The sequence below is a fragment of the Eretmochelys imbricata genome, chromosome 8 (genome assembly GCF_965152235.1).
Source record: "Eretmochelys imbricata isolate rEreImb1 chromosome 8, rEreImb1.hap1, whole genome shotgun sequence".
NCBI classification, from domain to species: Eukaryota; Metazoa; Chordata; order Testudines; family Cheloniidae; genus Eretmochelys; species Eretmochelys imbricata.
In genome coordinates, this window is record NC_135579.1 from 38276727 (window position 1) to 38297498 (window position 20772).

At 44.6% G+C, this 20772-nt stretch overlaps 1 protein-coding gene and 1 pseudogene across 2 annotated transcripts in view; both read left to right on the forward strand.

Annotated features, from left to right (window-relative positions):
- The first annotated feature begins 1086 nt into the window (after positions 1-1086).
- LOC144269245 (protocadherin beta-16-like) lies at positions 1087-10036 on the forward strand (annotated as a pseudogene).
- Positions 10037-12447: 2411 nt separating this feature from the next.
- LOC144269112 (protocadherin beta-16-like) overlaps positions 12448-20772 on the forward strand; it is a 30532-nt gene continuing 22207 nt past the window's right edge. The window contains exon 1 of one of the 2 annotated variants that reach the window (XM_077824618.1): positions 12448-14944. In XM_077824618.1, the coding sequence (XP_077680744.1) occupies positions 12530-14944 (2415 nt within the window). In that variant the 5' untranslated portion in view covers positions 12448-12529. Of the gene's footprint in view, positions 14945-18063; positions 20499-20772 lie in introns of those variants that run through there. The other variant, XM_077824617.1, reaches the window with a different exon arrangement.

The following is a 20772-nucleotide window of genomic DNA, read 5'->3' on the forward strand; positions in this document are numbered from 1 at the left end:
ACACACACACACATATAATTAATATGTATAAATATGAAGGGAATAAACATTCACGATTTATTTATTTATTTATTTGGCTTTAAATTCATTTCATTGTCTAATTCTGTTATGATGATGATGATGATAACCGTAGATCTTTATAAAACAAGAAACCTTAGAGATGGAGACATCTCTATCTTGGTGTCTTACTATACATCTAAAAAATAGCACATAAACAATCTGTTTAGTAATTTATTTGGCCTATAATATAATTTCTTGTTTTAGCTTCTGTCATGGTGATAGTACTCAAGGAAACGTATGAAAGAAGAAACTCCAGAGATGGACACATCTCTGCACGTTGCTATACTGCATGTAACTTCCCGAGTAACTTTGCCGACATAACTGGTACCGCATCTCTGTCCTGCCCATACAATCATGAAACTTCTCTAAAAGTTTACTCAGGCATCAATGAATTTAAGTTTCTCAGACCCTTCTTACCAAGTTTAGCTGGTGAATATAGTCCTACTGGGTCTATCCTTCCACCAAATACATTTCCAACAAAGAGGAGGGAAAAGTGTCAATAGAAAAGGTAATCGGTTTAAAATGTATGTATATAATTCTAATCAATAAAACACTGTTGTCCCGTTTTACATAAAATGTATATTAAAATGATTGAACTAGAGAAGTTAAGATCGTTTGTTATAGTTTCGTTTCCTCTCTATGTTCATTTTATATTACTGTCTATAAACATATAACAAACAGCCTTCAGAGCAAATGTATGTATAGTATATGTGTATATTTGCCCTGGGGATACTTATGGCACTTGATCTTAACTGTACCTAGGTTCCAAAGTCATACTGGTTTCTGTAATTGTCGGTTGAACACTTGGTGGCGCTGTTGGCCAAGGTGCTGCAGAAATGGCGAAGCAAATACTGTGCTCTCTATTGTTATAAAGGCGTCATCCAGGGAAGAGGAAAAGCGATAACTGCTTGGGAAGACATTCGAGGACTAATAAGTAGTCTGGCACCGGTAAGACAGCCTGCAGTATCAGAGCAGGGAGCATTGCTGGGAGCCACTCCGGGTCCCTGAGAGTTGCTGTACTTTGGAATGGCTTGCAGAGAAGGGAAGCTCGGCAGGAGAAGGCAAGTCCTGTCTGTCTTTCTGCTTGTTTCTGTTTGCGAGGCGGTATCGGACACCCTGCGATACTCCGTGCCGGAGGAGAGGGAAAGCGGATCTTTTGCAGGCAATATCGCAAAGGATCTGGGGCTGGATGTAAGAAAGCTCTCTGCTCGTAAGGCTAGGGTCGTTTCTTCTCAGGGCAGCCAAGAGCAGCTGCAGCTCAATGTAAACAGCGGGATTTATTAATAGGAGAGCAAATAGACCGAGAGTGGCTGTGCAGTCCCCTCTACCCGTGCAGTTTGTATTTCGAATTAGTGCTGGAAGATCCATTGCAGTTATATCGGGGCGAGGTGCAGAGAGAGGATATCAATAACAATTCACTTCCATTCCCACCCAAAAGAGCTGATCTTAAACATTAACGAAGTGTCTCAAACCCACACCCGCTTCCCCCTGCAAAGAGCCCAAGATTCAGACGTGGGAACAAACGGTATCCAAAGCTACATGATCAGTTGCAATGAACGCTTCCGTCTGGATGTGCAAACCCACCAGGACGGCAGCAAATATGCGGAGCTGGTGCTAGAGAAACCGCTAGATCGTGAGGAGAAGACAGAATTTAATTTGATCCTCACAGCTGCCGATGGGGCATTCCGCAGAGGACGGGCACAGCCCAGGTAGGCGTCGTTGTTCAAGATACAAATGACAACTCTCCTCAGTTCAGTCAGTCTCTATACGGTGCAGTTGGTGGGAAATAGCCTTCGGGGTACTCTGGTCTCTAAGGTTGAAGCAAGCGATTTGGATCATGGTTCAAATGCAGAAATCACCTATTCATTCAGGCAGGTACCTAACAAAGTCCTCTGGTTATTCAAGTTAAACCAATTAACAGGTGAAATCACCGTTTGGGGACTTACTGATTTTGAAAGAAGCAGCGATGTATGAACTGAACATTGAGGCCACCGATTCTGGGGGCCTCTCTGCACACTCCACGGTCCTTGTGAAGTTTATAGGTGTAAATGACAATCCCCCAGAGGTGACAATCACCTCTGTAACCAGCCCGGTATCTGAGGACTCCACCAACGAGATTGTGGTAGCCCTGTTCTGTGTCAGAGACCGGGACTCCGGGGACAATGGGGAAACAATTTGCTCCATTCAGGGCTAATCTCCCTTTTGCTCTAAAACCAACTTTCCAGAATTATTATGAGTTAGTGACACAAAGTCCACTGGACAGGGAGGAAGTGCCGGAATATAATATAAGCATCACGGCCACAGACCTAGGGCATCCTAGGCTAACCGCTGAGTGGGTCATCAGTGTGCAAATATCGGACATTAACGATTGTTTAATCAGTCATCATATCTCATGTACCTGAAGGAAAACAATAATCCCAACCAGCTGGTTGGAGCTGTGCGCTCTGAAGACATGGATACAGAGCAGAATGCCAGAGTGAGGTACTATTGCCTGGGAAGGTCGGTGACTTCCAGTTGTCTTCTTACATCTCCATAAACTCCGAAGACGGGAATGTGTACGTTCTGCGGTCTCTGGGTTATGAGCAAACGAGGGATTTCCAGGTTACAGTGAGAGCTGCAGATGGCGGGTCCCTTCCACTGAGCTCTGAAGTCATTGTTCGAGTTGTGATAATTGATGAAAATGACAACGCCCCCTTCATTTTATACCCTCTGCAGAACAGCAGCTCCCCCGCTAATGACCTGGTTCCCAGATCGGCAGAGGCGGATTAACTGGTGACAAAGGTGATGGTTGTGGATGGAGATTCCGGTCAGAATTCTTGGCTTTCCTACCAGCTGCTGAAAGCCACAGACCCAGGTCTCCTCATTGTCGGGCTCCAAAACGGGGAAGTAAAAACCAAGAGGCCAGTGACTGAACGAGACAACTTTCAACAAAAGCTTGTCATCCTGATTAGGGATAATGGAAAGTCACCTCGCTCCACTACAGCGGAAGGTCCATGTGCTCCTGGTAGACGGGCTCTCAGACGCCTACATGCAGATAGAGGATACGTCAAAGGAAGCAGAAGAAGATGGAACGTTGATTTTGTATTTAGTAATTTATTTGGCTTTAATTTCCTTTATTTTTCTTGTCTCTGTGGTGATAACTGTCGTCATGATGAGAAATACAGCAGGAATGTGTAGGGAAAGATACATTGCGTCCTCCAGGAATTTTTACGGCGATTCCAACTTTTCGAACACCTTGCTAGACATAACAGGCACTGGGACTCTCTCGCAACCCTATCGTTATGAGGTCTGTCTGACAAATGGGCCAGGCAACAGTGACTTTAAATTCTTTCAACCGCTGGGATCGCCTTTGCCTGTGGAAAATGGTAATGTGGAAGTGAATCCCAAGACCAGTTTGGAGACTCAGACTAATTCCAACATGCTGGATGGAAAGGATCCCGTGAGAGGGGTGAGTGAGCACTTCCACTTAGCGCTTGCGCTATGGAGACAGGAGTATTGTTTGGATAATTTTATTTATCTTATGCCTCCACTAAAAGTTCACTGTTAATAATAAAGGGATGAAACCCCTATATACATCCTTTCTCCTTCCCTTTCCATAATCTATATGTATTTACCTGGGATTGAAACACATTTTGGACTATATACACGTATGCCTTCGTATGAAACAATGGTATTTCTCCCTTGAAATAATATAGGCTGCTATTTTCAAAGGATCCTAAACGATAAAGCCCCAACACTGCATTGAAATTGGTGCCCACTCCATCTTTTGAAAATCCCAGCCATGGGTTTATTCTTCTTAACGGTCACCTCCTTGATTTCCAAACTACAAGGCTGTGATATGAGAGTACTGAATAGCCTAAAGGCCATAACCAAGCGAGAAAGTTACGTCCTATTTAGGTTCTGATCACTATTTAGGTTCTGTCCATCAATTATAAGATACAAGTTCGTATACATCGGACAAGGGGTCACAACTTGTGTTGCTATAACTGTTAATTGTGACAAATTTGGAAATCTGTAGGCTTTGTATTGTATTGCTGAGATAATGGTTGCATTTTTATTTGTTTGTTTGTATAGAGGGAGTAGCTTTTTGTTTATTAAAGATTTTTAACAAAATAACCTAGTTATTTTAAAAAGGATTGGAAACTAGGCAATGAAGAGGAGAAGGCTATTGTACTAATAATCTAGAGACTGTTTGTACTGGCAGAGAAAACTAATTTTGGAGTACCAGAAGATGAAGGAATGGGGGCAAAGAAAATCCATGAGGTAGACAGTGCTAGCCCATGAAGAGTGGGTTTGTTGTTGCTGTTATTTAAAAACAGGGATTTAAAAAAAAAAACAAAAAAACTGGGTCCTGAAATGAACGTGGGACCGATGGAGTCTTCTAAGGATTGAAGTGTCGTCATCATGCTTATTTCTGTATTTCAGAAAGTGGGCATTAAAATGTTGTGCATCCCATAGTTCAGAAAGTTGGGTCTCGAGAGAAGAGTTATAGTAGACAGGGGAAGAGAGATGAAGGCATTAATAGAGATTTTTCAAGAAAACGGAGTGAAGCAGCGTTGTACGTCGGTGATGTTTGAGGAGAATGGGGGACGGGAGAATGATGATCGTAGGTTGCCAGCGCCCAGCTCTAAGAGATGAAGAAGGAGAAGAAAAGTTCTAAGTCACGGATGGTACCAAAATTTAGGACAGTAAAGGCAAATAATTTACAAAAGATTGAGGCCGACTGGAGGTTGCTCCTGTGGCCCAGAAAAGTGAAAGGAAGCTGAATTTGTATCTGTCTCTATAAAGTATTTCTTTAAATATTTGTAAACTACTATAGGGATCAATTCTTACCATTAATGACTAAACAAAAGGTGAGCCATCTTTCTGTTTAGGGTGACTGACCTCTGCTAGTCTTCTTTGTGCATCCGAGATTAGTGTAAGAAATTAGGTTTATTTTGACTTTCACGAGAAAATGTTGTTTTTTCCTGATCCTTCTATGCTCGGAATACAGATCTGCTCTTTCTACCCACCTCACCAACAGTGACCCAATAGCTCTTCAAAAAGGGGCATGGTCTGGCCAAAAAGGGATGTGCTTACCTCAAAAATTCTTTAGTCAGAGCTGTTAAAATTCAAACTTGACATTAAGAGTTTTTAAAGTCTGAAGAATAGACATAGTGAGCGACACAGTGGTCTTGTGAGAAAATACCTTGAAAACGTATGTCTGCAGAAGAGAATATCTTTTCAGAGGAAAACCCCAGATCAGGAGCTGAGAGCTGTGCTCACAAGGTTTGATTAGGTGCAAAGGGAAGAAACATGAGATGGAGTCTGACACAGAGGGTGAGAATCTTCCTGTCCCACACCACACACAGATGACCATGGCAGTGGAACTGGCCTGATTGCAGCCCCTGAGAGCCAAGGAAGAACGTGACCAGCAGAGATGGATGGCAGAATTAGGGATCAGGGAGAGGGAAGGAGCCCAGGGTGCTGAGAGAAAACCCAGGAGAGGCACATGGAACAAACAGCAACAGTCAAGGCCAAAGAAGAAGCCACGGAGAAAAACCACCGAAGATGAAAGGCCATCTAAGAATATGAGGAAAGAGCACACAGGAGGCTGAGGAAAGAGGGCTGATGGAAGCTCATACAATGCAGCTCAGGATACTGAAGCAGCAAAAGGGGCTTCCCCATCCTTTGAGTATGCCCCCTTTTCCCCCACAACGCAAGGGAATGTGAGAAAGTCTGCCCAGTTTATGAAGAGGATGACTCTTTATCAGAGAGTACCTGTCCGCTTTGGAAAGACTATATGGGATGAACAGTATTCCAGAGAATAAACCGACGTCTATTCTCTTAACCAGAATAACTGGGAAGGTGAGCCAAGACTTAATAATAAAGAGGAGAGTGATGCTAAGGTGTACAAGAAATTAAAAAAAAATTATCCCTGACACCTATCGATTGAAGAAAGTTCGAGTGTCTAAATATCTCGCATGTTGAATATGTACATAAAAGATGTAATTTTATGACAAAATGGAGAATGGGAGTGCAGGCTGAAGGTGATTATGGAAAACTGATCTGATGGCCCAGGAGCAATTGTTATGGATAGTTCCAGATGGGGTAAAGGCAGCCATCTGTGACAAAAAACAAAACCCTTCACCATTTTTGAGGCTGCAGACATTGCTGATGAATATGTTGAATCAAGGGCCCATCAGAAGCACAAATCCCAGAGGAATTAAAATCCCCATGACATCCTGGTGAAGAGGGGATTGGAAATAAACCTAACCACAACTTTGATTTAAAAAACCCTTAGAGCCAAGGGTTTAAAATCCCCCTACCAAAAGGGAAGACAAGTATTCTGTCATCACTATGGGGCTCCAGCCAGATAAAACCAAAATGCCTGAGGCTCAAGGTAAGCCCATGATCTGTGCCCAGCGCCCCAGTGAATACCACCACCATTGCTTCAGAGTTAGTGATGGAGCAGGCGTAAATCCTAGTGAACTATGTTAGGACTGGATCTTGGGAGGGTAGAGAAGAATTTATTAAAAATGCAAAGGTAGATGGCATAGATTGTTAGGGCTGGAGGGACACAGCAGCCCAAGTCACTTTGATCAGGGAAAGTTTGGGGGTAGGGGAGAGACAGAATTCCTGGTAAACACTTAAATATATTAGCTTTGGCCAAATTCCCTGTGATTGTATCTTTGGCCAAGGTCTACTTTCTCCTGAGGTTTTAATTAGCAATGATATATTAACCATGTTTAAGAAGATTAATATACTAAAAGAGTAAAGTTCTGTCTAGCCTGGCTTGTCTTTGGACAGCAGAGAGGGCTGCTGAGGCGGGTGATGGGGTTGAAATGCCCCGAGTCCTTGTCAGCTGAAAAGAACAGTCTGTCCCCCAAGTAAGGACTTGGAGATTTCATTGCTTTGCCAGAGTCTGCTCTTAATTTAAGTGAGACTCTAAAGGAATTTGTGGAGGTACAATTGGCTTATACTTCCGTGGTCAAGAAGAGGGATGCAGCTCAGAATAATATCCTGGCGGGGAAAGGAAAGGGTAATTTTTTTTCTAGGAGGCTTGTTTACAAGGAGGCTTCCCCTAGTAAAAAGAGATGCCCCAGTGAGATTTGCAAGCAAGTGCTTGTGCCTGTGAAGTACAGGAGATGGTTCCTACAAGTAGCTAATGATTGTCCCCTTGCCGGACCCTTAGGAGTGGAAAGAACCTGTGATAGGTTCAAACAGAATTTCTACTGGCTTCTCATGGCTGAGACAGTAAAAATAAAATCATTGTAAGAGTTGTGTCTTATATCAAAAGCATAAGAGGTTAAGAGGACCCTGCAAGGTACCTTTGCCGCCTTTGCCCATCATTAAGATGTTTGCCAGAATGTCTATAGAAATTGTTGGCCCCTCAGGCCAGACCTCCAAGAAATAGAAAGAAATATATACAGATTGTGGTGGATGCTGCCACCAGGTACCCTGAGGCCCTAACAACCATTTTGAGCAGGGTAGGTTTTCCCAGGGAAATCTTGTCCGACCGTGGTGCAAATTTCATGTCTATAGTTTTCAAGAAATTATGGGAGTTGTGTGGAGTGAGGTATATAAAAGCCATCCCCTATCATCCAGAGACCAGTGGTTTGGTAGAAAGAATAAATGGAACATTGAAGTATATGCTAAGCATGTATGTTATGCGGCAAGAGAATGACTGGGATGTATTGCTCCCTTATTTGTTATTCACATACAGATTTTCCCCCTAGGGGGACCTGCGCAGGGATTTTCACTTACTTTTATAGGGGCACTTTAAACACCGGCTCCCTGGGCTCCCCATCCATCCCCACAGCGCCGCTGGGCCTGCTGCCTCACCACCCGCATTGTCCCAAGCTCCCTTCTGCTACGCTCCAAACACCTACTGGAGGCTGCAGGCGAGGAGGGGTCAGCCGGCTTCCCAGCTCGCCTCTTGCGGAAGCTTTTCTGCCAGCTCGGCTTCCCTGCACCAGGCGCCATCAAGTGGGGCTCAGCAGGGCGCTAGCTACAGTGCCTTTCCCAGGCACGCCCATTCAGCCCCGCTCAGCCCAGTTCCCACCCTGGCAGAAAGGGGGGAAGATGGGCTGGGGGAGGAAATCCCAGGGCAAGGGGTGGGGCAGAAGCTGGGGGCAGTGGCCCTGCTTGCCCCCCTTGTGCACGCCCCCCCCTTAAACTGCTTTATGGGAAACTGGTCAGGGGACCCCTAGATTTAATTCAAGGCTCTAGGGAGGGTAGTATAGAAGAGTCAGGACAGCCCAGAGGGGAATATGTCACTTGATTTTAAAGAGAATTTAAAGCTATGATAGACTTGGAAAGAGGCAGAAGTCTGAAAAAACATGGCAAGACAGGCGTACTGAGGAAAGATCCTTTGGTATAGTTGACTTTGTGTTAGTGTTGATTCCAGTGAGGAAAAACAAGATGCAAGGCTATTGTGAGAGACTCTTGGAGATGATAATGAGGTCACTTATAGTGTAAAGTAGCCCCCTGGCAGGGGAGCTGGTGCAAATGGTACATGTCAATAGTTAAAAGCTTACCAAGAGAGAAAGATGGCAGGCAGTGAATATGATTTGTTGTGCTGATGAGGGAACATTTACTGCCTCTTTAATTGATTTTATCAGAGAGAGTAAGGATTCCCCTAAAGAGCATTGTTATTTGGGAGGCTTGGGACCCAACCCAAAAGCAGGAGATGTTGATCCTCTTGAAATACCACAGCTAGGTATTTTCCAACCTGCAGGTGTAAAGAGCAAAATAGAGCATTAAAGCTAGGGGACACGCCCTACCCCTAGCAGAGCAAATTGTGCTAAATGAGAAATTAAAGACAAACTCAGGAGGAAGTGGAGAGCATGTTAGACATAGGAGATATTATTAAATCAAAAAGCATCTCCTATTATGATGGTTCCTAACAGGGACAAAACAATTAGATTTTTATGTGGGTTTTAGAAGGGTAAATGCCATCACCTAACCCTGCTCCTTACTCCACACCCAGGACAGAATACCTACTGGATCTACTGGGGAGTGAAACGTACATCAGTAATCTGAATTTAATTTAAGGGTATAGGCAAATTCCCTTAGATGCTGATGTCCAGGAAAAGTCAGCTTTCATAGTGGAATCTGGTCTATATGGATGTGGGGGCTACCTTTCAAAGGCTAATCAATGCAGAGCTGCTAAACTAGGGGAATATTGCTCCTTCCTTTTCCCCTGACACCATCCCCCGTATTCAGTACCGAAGCTGACACTTCACGCTCAATATTGAGACAGTTACTAGAAGCTGTACCTAGAGTAGAATCATATTTTCAAGTATCTGTGCCACATATTCAGAAAGGAAGATATTTACATAGCATCTCTGTGGCTCCCTCAATCACATTATTGCAAGAAGAACTGAAATAAATGTAGATATACGTAAGTGGGAAAATCAAAATAATAACGCTATCTAATGAAAGCAATTTAATGGAATCAATGATTTTAGTGGCGGCGCTGTTGACCATAGACCAGCAGATCCTTTAGCCATATTAGTTAGGAAGCAATATGCACGCTAAACCGAAGGAAAAACCATTTTAGCTATTCAGGAGGAATGGCCAAATATGGTGTAAGGATGTTTTAAATACATTCAGGGACAGCATTAATAGCCGAATTATTCGCAATTAAGGTACAATATTGGACGTCAAGAAAATGGCTGGAAAGCATAGTGATTGCTTTAAAAATACTCTGTTTTGTTGAAGTAAAATGGTGTTTTAGGTATCAAACGCATCCATGAAAAGGCATGTAGCCTAGTTTATTCTCTAGCTGTGTGGGTGCCGGGCGTGATCCGAAACAATTCTGTGTTCTTTAGCTGAGGACGTGGAAAGTGACTCCCTTGTCACCAGTATTGCGAAGGACTTAGGGGCTGCTGTTAGCCAGCTGTCTGCGGTCCGCATTGTTTCTGAAGGGATCATTCAGCTGAATCTAAACACCCGGGATCTGCCAATAAAAGAAAAACTGGACCTAGAGTAAAACTGCCTGGAAACTGAGATCTGTAAAATATTCTTGAAACCCCCATTGTCTCCAATCCAAGCGTAAGTGGTGGAGGTTTCCTACGTAAACGATCATTCCTCTCTGTTCCGTTCCCCGAAAATGAAATGGATGTAGAGATGCCGGAAGCCACATCCGTTGGGTCCGGCTTTCCTCTGGACAGTGCCCAGGATTTAGTTGTGGGAGGCAATAGCCTCCAGATCTACACGCTAAGCTCCGATGAGCTGTCAGGGTTAATGGGGTTGGCTTTAAATGCTCAGAGCTGGTACTGTACTGCAGAGGCACTTGGACAGGGAAGAGAAGCTGGGGATTAGTTTAACTGCAACCAATGGGGATTCTCCACCCAGGTCTGGCACGGGACAGGTCTGCGTTATAGTCCTCCTGGATGCCAATGGTAGCATCCTTGTCTTTACTCGCGCGATTTACTAAACACGTTTTCCGGAAAACAGCCCCATTGACCAGTAAATCAGACAGATGTCGTCAGCTATTCCAGCTACACTCTGTCACCAGAGCAAAACGAATCTGCTGAAGGGTGGATTTTGAGAAAGCTAAAAATTACCCGATGGAGCGTAAAGCCACAAACGACTGGGGTCTGTCTGCGTACTGCGAAGTCCTCGTGGAGGTTCTGAATGTGAATGACAACCTGCCGGAGGAGATAGCCCTCACATCCTTCACCGAGGAGTCCCCCCAAGGACAGTGTCAGAGACGCAGATTCCACGGACAGTCGGAATTTTGCTCTAGATCCTGCTTTTAATTATTACGATGAGCTGCGGACCACAAAGGCTCGGGAGAGAACATCGGAGTTATAAATACAGTATTCAATGCCATGGACTCAGGGACGCCCAGCCTAACCACTCAGATATCGGAGGATATCGTCTCCACGCAGTTATCAGGCATTTAATGACAATTCTCTAGAATTTAACCAGACATCCTACACTATATACTTGAAGGAAAACATCGCCCCAGCTGTACTGATTGACAATGTAAATGCTGTTGATTTAGATTGAAAGCAGAAGGCCAAAATGGAATGTTCCTTAGTGCAGAGTCAGATAAGTGAGCTGCCTTATAGCTCCATAAATTTTGAAAATAGTAATATTTATGTTCTTAGAACCCTGGATTATGAAAAGGTAAGAGATTGCCAAATTGCAGTGAGAGTGGCGGATGGCAGCTGTGAAGTCCAGGAGGAGCTGAAATCGTCATCTGAGTTGTTATAATTGATAAAAATGACAAAGCCCTATTCATTTTATACTGTCTACAGAACAGCACCTCCACCCTGGTTCTGAGAGCAACAGAGGCGAGTTACGTTGTGGCTAAGGTGGTGGCATTGATTCTGGTCAGAATTTTTGGCTTTCCTACAGACTGCCGAAGGTCACAGACCCAGGTCACTTTCGGACTCCAAAATGGAGAAGTAAAGACCGACAGACCAATTACAGAGAGAGATCAAGTTAAGCCAAAATTAGCTGTTGTTTAAACAATGGACACCTGCCCTAATCCAGTGCTGCTACGCTAAATATACGGCTAGTGGATGGATTTTCAGAAGTGCATATACATGTGTAACTACGAAAGAGGAGCAGCGTCGCATATTAAATATAAATATATATTTAGGTTGAAATTGGCTTCAATTTCATTGTTTCTTGTTTCTGTCGTGGTCCATACTGCTGTACAATACGTAAACACAAGAAAACCAGGAGAAAATCAGGAAAAAGATGCATGTGACGTCTTCCCGTTGCCCTCTTAAAAAAAAAAAAACAAACGGGGAAGGATCCCTTCGCCAGAACTACATATGTGATGGTTGATCAACAGTGAGTTCAGGTTTTTCAGGCCTCAGTTTCCTAGTTTTCCTGTTGAGGACCCAAATAAAGAAGGGAATTATAGGACTTCGGTGAGTACCCAAGATATCGACAACCTCGCTGAAGAAATAGAAGCAAGGGGGCACATGAGAGAATTGCATTGAGGTGTCTTATGGTATTTGCATGTGTAGAATAAACGTTCTAGGATGTTAGAGAAGAAAAGATGTGGAAGTATGAGAATCCATTTTATTTCTCTATTAATTTATATTTCTCTCTCGTATAATGGGAAGTAAACTGGGTTAAGAAGTTCTGACTGTAAAATATTATAATCACAAATTGTGTTTAAAAAAGAAATCTTTGCCATGCAGAGAGTAACCACACGTAATAAGCTTATACTATAAAACCATGGATGTCCTATTTTAGCTGAGCCACAAGGTGGCGATATTACCAAAGACGGTGCTGAAAAGGCAGCTTTTCGGACTCCGCCAGCACTCAGTGGAAGCTGCACTCAGACATCTGAATCCAGACGACAACGGCTCTGCGCTGGGAGCGGGTGACAAAAAATAGGGAAAGGGAGGATGGAATAATTACAAATAAAAACAATACTGGAGGACAAATCGTTTTTCCTCTAGCACAACATATAGCAGCTTTGCAGACAGGCCTGTGTTTCAGATCTGACCCGGGAATGGCTGGCGGAATGGAGACTCGCCCCAGGAAAAGGCAAGTTCTGTCTTTCTTTCTATGTTTGTGTGTGTCCCTGGTGGCTTGTGAGACGATCCGCTATTCTGTGCGTGAAGAGAAGAAAAGCGGGTCCCTAGTTGCTAATGTTGCAAAGGATTTGAAACTGGATGTAGGGAAATTGTCTGGTCGCAGTGCTCGGCTAGTTTCTAAAAACACCAAAGAGTATTTTGAGCTGAACACGAGCTCCGGGGATGTGATAATAAAGGAGAAAATAGACCGTGAGGATCTGTGCGGACAGAGCGACCCGTGTTTGCTGCAATTCGAAATTGTGTTGGAAAATCCACTGCAGCTGTACCGAATGGAAGTGCAGATAGACGATGTAAATGACAATTCCCCTAAATTCTCTCAAAATGAATTCGTTTTAAAAATGCCGGAACAAATCCCCATAAACACCCGCTTCCCCTTGGAAGGAGCCCAAGATTCAGACATAGGAACAAACGGCATCCAGAGCTACGCAATCAACCCCAATGGGCATTTCCGTTTGGAGGTACAAACCCTGGACACTGACGGCAGTAAATACGCCGAGCTGGTGTTAGAGAAACAATTAGATCGGGAGGAGCAGGCGCAGCTGATGCTGATTCTCACAGCTGCCGATGGGGGCCTGCCACAGAGAACTGGCACAGCCCAAATACGCGTAAATGTGCTTGACACCAACGATAACTTCCCCCAGTTTAGTCAGTCAGTGTACACGGTGCAGTTAATGGAAAATAGTCCTCAGGACACTTTGGTCACTAAGGTTGAAGCTAGTGATTTGGATCAAGGTTCAAATGCAGAAATCACCTATTCATTCAGGCAGGTGCCTGACAGAATCCTCAAGTTATTCAAATTAAATCAATTTTCCGGAGAAATCACTGTTTTGGGGATAATTGACTATGAAGAAAGAAGCAGTTATGAGTTGAACATCCAAGCCACGGATGGCGGGGGTCTATACGCGCACTGCAAAGTCCTGGTGGAGATCGAGGACATGAATGACAACGCCCCGGAAGTGACGCTGACGTCCCTCAGCAGCACCATACCCGAGGACTCCTCCCCTGAGACAGTGGTGGCCCTGTTCAGTGTGAGAGACCGAGACTCCGGGGACAATGGCAGAACGGTCTGCTCCATTCAGGACAATGTCCCTTTTGCTTTAAAATCGACTCTGAAGAATTATTACGAGCTTGTTACACAAAAGCACCTGGACCGAGAGAAAGTGCCTGAGTATAACATAAGCATCACAGCCACAGACCGGGGGACTCCGAGGCTCACCTCAGTGAGGATCATCCGTGTTCAGCTATCGGATATTAATGACAACCCCCCTGTATTTAATAAAAGTTCGTACGTCATGTACCTGAAGGAGAACAACCACCCGGGCCTGTTGATTGGAACTGTCCATGCTGCTGACCTGGACACAGAGCAGAATGCCAAAGTGACATATTCGGCGTTGCCTGGCAACATCGGTGACCCCCCCTTCTCCTCCTCCATCTCCATAAACTCCGAAAAGGGGAATGTGTACGCTCTGCAGTCTCTGGATTATGAGCAAACGAGGGATTTCCAGGTTACAGTGAGAGCTGCAGATGGCGGGTCCCCTCCACTGAGCTCTGAAGTCATTGTCCGAGTTGTGATAATTGATGAAAATGACAACGCCCCCTTCATTTTATATCCTCTACAGAATAGCAGCTCCCCCGCTAATGACCTGGTTCCCAGATCAGCGGAGGCGGGTTACCTGGTGACGAAGGTGGTAGCTGTGGATGGAGATTCCGGTCAGAATTCTTGGCTTTCCTACCAGCTGCTCAAGGCTACAGACCCAGGTCTCTTCGCTGTGGGTCTCCAAACCGGGGAAATAAAAACCAGCAGGCCTATAACGAGCCCAGACTCTGTTAAACAGAAACTTATCGTCCTGGTTAGAGACAACGGAGAGCCTCCCAGATCCGCCACCTCGACGCTTAATGTGCTTCTGGTGGATGGGTTTTCAGACGCCTACATGCAGTTACTGGATGTACCACAAGAAGAGGAGCAGCAGGACACATTAACCCTGTATTTAGTCATTTCTTTGTCTTTCGTTTCATTCCTTTTTCTGGTTTGTGTGGTAACAATTATCGCCATCCGGCTATACAAGACAAGGCAGTGCCGAGAGCGGTATGTTCCATCGTCCAGGAACTTTTATTTTGAGCCCAACTTCCCCACAAATCCTGCGGACCCGAGAAGCACTGGGACTCTCCCTCAATCTTATTGTTATGAGGTTTGCTTGACAACTGGGTCTGGCACGAGTGAATTTAAATTTCTGAGGCCGTTGGTACCATCTCTATCCGCTGACCCCAGCGCTGCAGGAGGGTCCGTTCTTGACTCTCAGCTTAAGGAGGAGAAAGAATCTCTGAGAGAGGTGAGTGCTTATTTCACTCCATTTGCATCAATACCTTGGTTGAATATGTTTTTTTTTCTACTGCTCTGAAAATTACCTAGTTTACTTGCAGAAATGTCTAGAGATTTTTTTTTCGTCTGGAGCTTTTTCTGTAGTTCATTGTTCATCTTCTATACTTGCATTATGTCCAAGGTAATGTAATTCCACTTAAGTAGTTTTCTATGCTATCCCCCCACACTCCACCTCAGCCCACCCTACCCCTTACCTTCCCCTCCAAAAAGAAAAAAAGATCATTTATCAAAGTGTGATACTGGTCTCTGAGCAGAGTCTCGGATCTCTGCAAAGGAATCTTGAAGCTTGTCTAAGGAAATTTTTAAAAGTAATTGTTTATGATAGCACCGGAATTATGTGATCTAGATAATGTTATGCACGGTGCGAGTCTAGGGAATCTGAAATGTTACAAAGAATCTGAGTGTACCCTTGCTTCTTCAGTTGTGTTTTCGGACGGTGAATCTATATGAGGCGCGAGTTGCCGGGCTACTGTGTGAATGTGAAATGACGCAGATCAGGGAGCAGTTAAAGTAAAATAATTCTATCTGAAGAAATGTAAATTGCACTTTATTTGTCCATCAAACCCTTTGCAATGGGAGTAGCCAGCCGTGGCTGCAGTTTCACAGTGGGAGGTACTTATAAAAGGAAGAGGCAATGTTTACCTAAATCCTATGAAGTCACCGTAATTTACAGCTTCTGGAGTTTATGAACCCATAACAATCTACACCGACGTGAAAGACCCCTATTACATGCATATATAGTGGCAACTGATGGCATCAATATATTTGCAGACAGCAAGTCATTGTCCAAGTTATTATTTAATTAAAATGACAACGGACCCTTCATTTTACACCGTTTTCAGAACAGCCGCTCCCCTTTAAGACCTGGTTCGCACAGCAACTGGGGCAACTTACCTTGTGACTAAGGTACATGGAGACTCTGGTCAGAATTCTTGGCTTTCCTACGAACTGCTTAGAGCCACATACCCAGGTCTCTTGACTGTCGGACTCCAACATGGAGAAGGAAAGACCGAGAGACTTTAAATTTAAATTTCGGAGCGAGACCACATTAAGCCAAAATTAGTTACCATTGTTAAAGACCAGGGACACCTACCGCACTCAAAGGCTGCGACGCCAAATATACTGCTAGCTGCTGTGTTTTCATATGAACATATGCGAGCCAGTCGGTCAGTGACGTAACTACGGAAGAGGAGCAGGATGGCATGTTAAATATATATTTAGTAATGTGTTTCGCTTCAATTTCATTTCCTTTTCTTGTTTCTGCTGTGGCCTGTGTTTGCATAAACATACATAAGACAAGAAAATCAGGAGAAAGATACATGTTTGCTTCTTCCAGTTGCTACGGGAGACCCATTTTGTTGTATAATTGTGTAGAAAACAGAACTGGATCCTTTCCCCAGAGCTACATATATGATATTTGCTTAACCACCGGGTCGACCACCCATTAGTTCGTTTCTTAAGCCGCAGTTTGCTTGTTTTCGTGAGTAGCACCATACTAGGCCAGAGAATCATGAGACTTCGGTGGGTTTCCAGGTGACCTCGTGGACGAAAGAGAATCGGTGACACAGGTGAGCGAATTGCATTGACTTGTTTTACATATTTAGCTATGGAAAATAAAAGTGCTGGGATGTGAGAGAGGAAAACGGATTATGGAAGTATCACAAGTCGTATTATTTTTTCTAATACTCTATAACTATTTCTCATTTAATGGGAAATAACCTGGGTTAACCACTTCCTTACTTTGAAATATTTGAAACACAATGTGTACCTAACAGAGAGAAATCTTTGCCATGCAGATAATAATTGGGCACAGTAAATTAACAATTTTGAGATGTGTTGTTCTAGCCTCTGCCATTTAACGACCTGGTTCCCAGATCGGCGGAAGCCGGTTACCTTGTGATCAAGGTGGTGGCTGTAGATGAAGATTCTGGTCAGAATTCTTGTCATTCCCATCAACTGCTGAAGGCCACAGACCCAGGTCTCTTCACTGTCGGACTCCAAAATAGGGAGGAAAAACCACTATGCAAATTACGGAGCGAGACCCCTTTAACCAAAAACAAAATATCATTGTTAAAGACAATATACACCTTCCCCAATTTGCTATTGGGACGCTAAATATACTGCTAGTGGATGGGTTTTCAGATGTGTATCTGCAATTCAGTGACATACCTACGAAAGAGGAACATGCTGGGATATTAAATATATACTTAATCTCTTAGGCTTCATTTCATGTTTTTCTTGTTTCTGCTGTGGCCAGTATTGCCATAAAATACATAAGACAAGAAAGTCAGGAGAAAGATACACGTCTGCTTGTAGATGCCAGGACTCGATCGCTTCCCCAGAATTATATATATCATGCTTGCTTAGCCACTTGGTCGATCATTAGTTAGTTCTAATTTATTAGGCCGCAGTTTCCTAGATTTCCTGTTGAGTGCCATAGTAGACACGGCAATCGTAGGATTTAGGGATTCCCAAAATATCTCTAAGCTAGTGGGCCGAAAGAGAAATGTTGGGACAGGTGAGCGAATTGTAGTAACTTGTTTACTTAGCTAGCTGTGAAGAATAAAAGTATTGGGATGTGAGTGAAGAAAATGTGTTGTGGAAAGATAACAATTCAATGATTTATATATTTTTTTCAACTTTCTACCTCCTCCAATCGGTAATAATCTACTTTAACATCTCGCCGTTCTTACAGTGAAACGTTATAAGCACGATTTGCACATAGAAGAGAAATCTTTTCTATGCAGAATAATATTAACAGCACATAATAAATTTACAATCTAAATACCATGGAATGTCTTATTTTAGCTGAGCCACAAGGTGGCGATATTGGCAAAAATGGTGCTGAAAATACAGATTCCCGGAGACCAGCAAAACTCAGTGAAAGCTGCACTCAGACATCTGAATGCAGAAGGCAACAGCTCTGCGCCGGGAACGCGTGACAAAGGATTACAGGGAAAGGGCGGCTGGAATAATTACAATAAGTCAATATTAGAGGACAAATCGTTTACTTTCTTGCACAACATATGAATGGCTGCAGCAGCTTTTCAGAGAGGCTGTGTTTCAGATCTGACCCGGGAATGGCTGGCAGAATGGAGGCTCGCCCCAGGAAAAGGCAAGTTCTGTCTTTCTTTCTATGTTTGTATGTGTCCTTGGTGGCGTGTGAGACGATCCGCTATTCTGTGCGTGAAGAGAAGAAAAGCGGGTCCCTAGTTGCTAATGTTGCAAAGGATTTGAAACTGGATGTAGGGAAATTGTCTGGTCGCAGTGCTCGGCTAGTTTCTAAAAATACCAAAGAGTATTTTGAGCTGAACACGAGCTCCGGGGATGTGATAATAAAGGAGAAAATAGACCGTGAGGATCTGTGCGGACAGAGCGACCCGTGTTTGCTGCAATTCGAAATTGTGTTGGAAAATCCACTGCAGCTGTACCCAATGGAGGTGCAGATACAGGATGTGAATGACAATTCCCCTAAATTCTCTAAAAATGAATTCCCTTTGGAGCTGCCTGAACATCTCCCTGTAAACAGCCGCTTCCCCTTGGAAAGGGCCCAAGATTCAGACATAGGAACAAACGGCATCCAGAGCTATGCAATCCTCTCTAATGAGCACTTCAGTCTGGATGTGCAAACCCGGGGAGACGGCAGTAAATACGCCGAGCTGGTGTTAGAGAAACAATTAGATCGGGAGGAGCAGGCGCAGTTGATGCTGATTCTCGCAGCTGCCGATGGGGGCCTGCCACAGAGAACTGGCACAGCCCAAATACGCGTAAATGTGCTTGACACCAACGATAACTTCCCCCAGTTTAGTCAGTCAGTGTACACGGTGCAGTTAATGGAAAATAGTCCTCAGGACACTTTGGTCACTAAGGTTGAAGCTAGTGATTTGGATCAAGGTTCAAATGCAGAAATCACCTATTCATTCGGGCAGGTCCCCGAGCGAGTCCTCAAGTTATTCAAATTAAATCAATTTTCCGGAGAAATCACTGTTTTGGGGATAATTGACTATGAAGAAAGAAGCAGTTATGAGTTGAACATCCAAGCCACGGATGGCGGGGGTCTATACGCGCACTGCAAAGTCCTGGTGGAGATCGAGGACATGAATGACAACGCCCCGGAAGTGACGCTGACGTCCCTCAGCAGCACCATACCCGAGGACTCCTCCCCTGAGACAGTGGTGGCCCTGTTCAGTGTGAGAGACCGAGACTCCGGGGACAATGGCAGAACGGTCTGCTCCATTCAGGACAATGTCCCTTTTGCTTTAAAATCGACCCTGAAGAATTATTACGAGCTTGTTACACAAAAGCCCCTGGACCGAGAGAAAGTGCCTGAGTATAACATAAGCATCACAGCCACAGACCGGGGGACTCCGAGGCTCACCTCAGTGAGGATCATCCGTGTTCAGCTATCGGATATTAATGACAACCCCCCTGTATTTAATGAAAGTTCGTACGTCATGTACCTGAAGGAGAACAACCACCCGGGCCTGTTGATTGGAACTGTCCATGCTGCTGACCTGGACACAGAGCAGAATGCCAAAGTGACATATTCGGCGTTGCCTGGCAACATCGGTGACCCCCCCTTCTCCTCCTCCATCTCCATAAACTCCGAAAAGGGGAATGTGTACGCTCTGCAGTCTCTGGATTATGAGCAAACGAGGGATTTCCAGGTTACAGTGAGAGCTGCAGATGGCGGGTCCCCTCCACTGAGCTCTGAAGTCATTGTCCGAGTTGTGATAATTGATGAAAATGACAACGCCCCCTTCATTTTATATCCTCTACAGAATAGCAGTTCCCCCGCTAATGACCTGGTTCCCAGATCAGCGGAGGCGGGTTACCTGGTGACGAAGGTGGTAGCTGTGGATGGAGATTCCGGTCAGAATTCTTGGCTTTCCTACCAGCTGCTCAAGGCTACAGACCCAGGTCTCTTCGCTGTGGGTCTCCAAACCGGGGAAATAAAAACCAGCAGGCCTATAACGAGCCCAGACTCTGTTAAACAGAAACTTATCGTCCTGGTTAGAGACAACGGAGAGCCGCCCAGATCCGCCACCTCGACGCTTAATGTGCTTCTGGTGGATGGGTTTTCAGACGCCTACATGCAGTTACTGGATGTACCACAAGAAGAGGAGCAGCAGGACACATTAACCCTGTATTTAGTCATTTCTTTGTCTTTCGTTTCATTCCTTTTTCTGGTTTGTGTGGTAACAATTATCGCCATCCGGCTATACAAGACAAGGCAGTGCCGAGAGCGGTATGTTCCATCGTCCAGGAACTTTTATTTTGAGCCCAACTTCCCCACAAATCCTGCGGACCCGAGAAGCACTGGGACTCTCCCTCAATCTTATTGTTATGAGGTTTGCTTGACAACTGGGTCTGGCACGAGTGAATTTAAATTTCTGAGGCCGTTGGTACCATCTCTATCCGCTGACCCCAGCGCTGCAGGAGGGTCCGTTCTTGATTCCCAGATTAACTCTCAGCTGAAAGGGGAGAAAGAATCTCTGAGAGAGGTGAGTGCTTATTTTACTCCATTTGCATTGATATCTTTTTTGAATATGTGTTTCTACATCTCTGAAAATTACTTAGAAGGGAATCACAGAACCATTAATGTGGAATCCTGCTTTCTCCGGTTCTAGGAAAGGAGTGGTACTCCGGGAGAGCTGGCTGCGGGGGCCGGTGTGGGAAGAGTGTGAGAGATTGCTGTGCTGTGCAGAGCAGGTGGCTGATGATGGTGGGGCGGGAGGTTGTCCCTCTTCTCCTGCCTCAGGACGGTTGGTCAGGCTG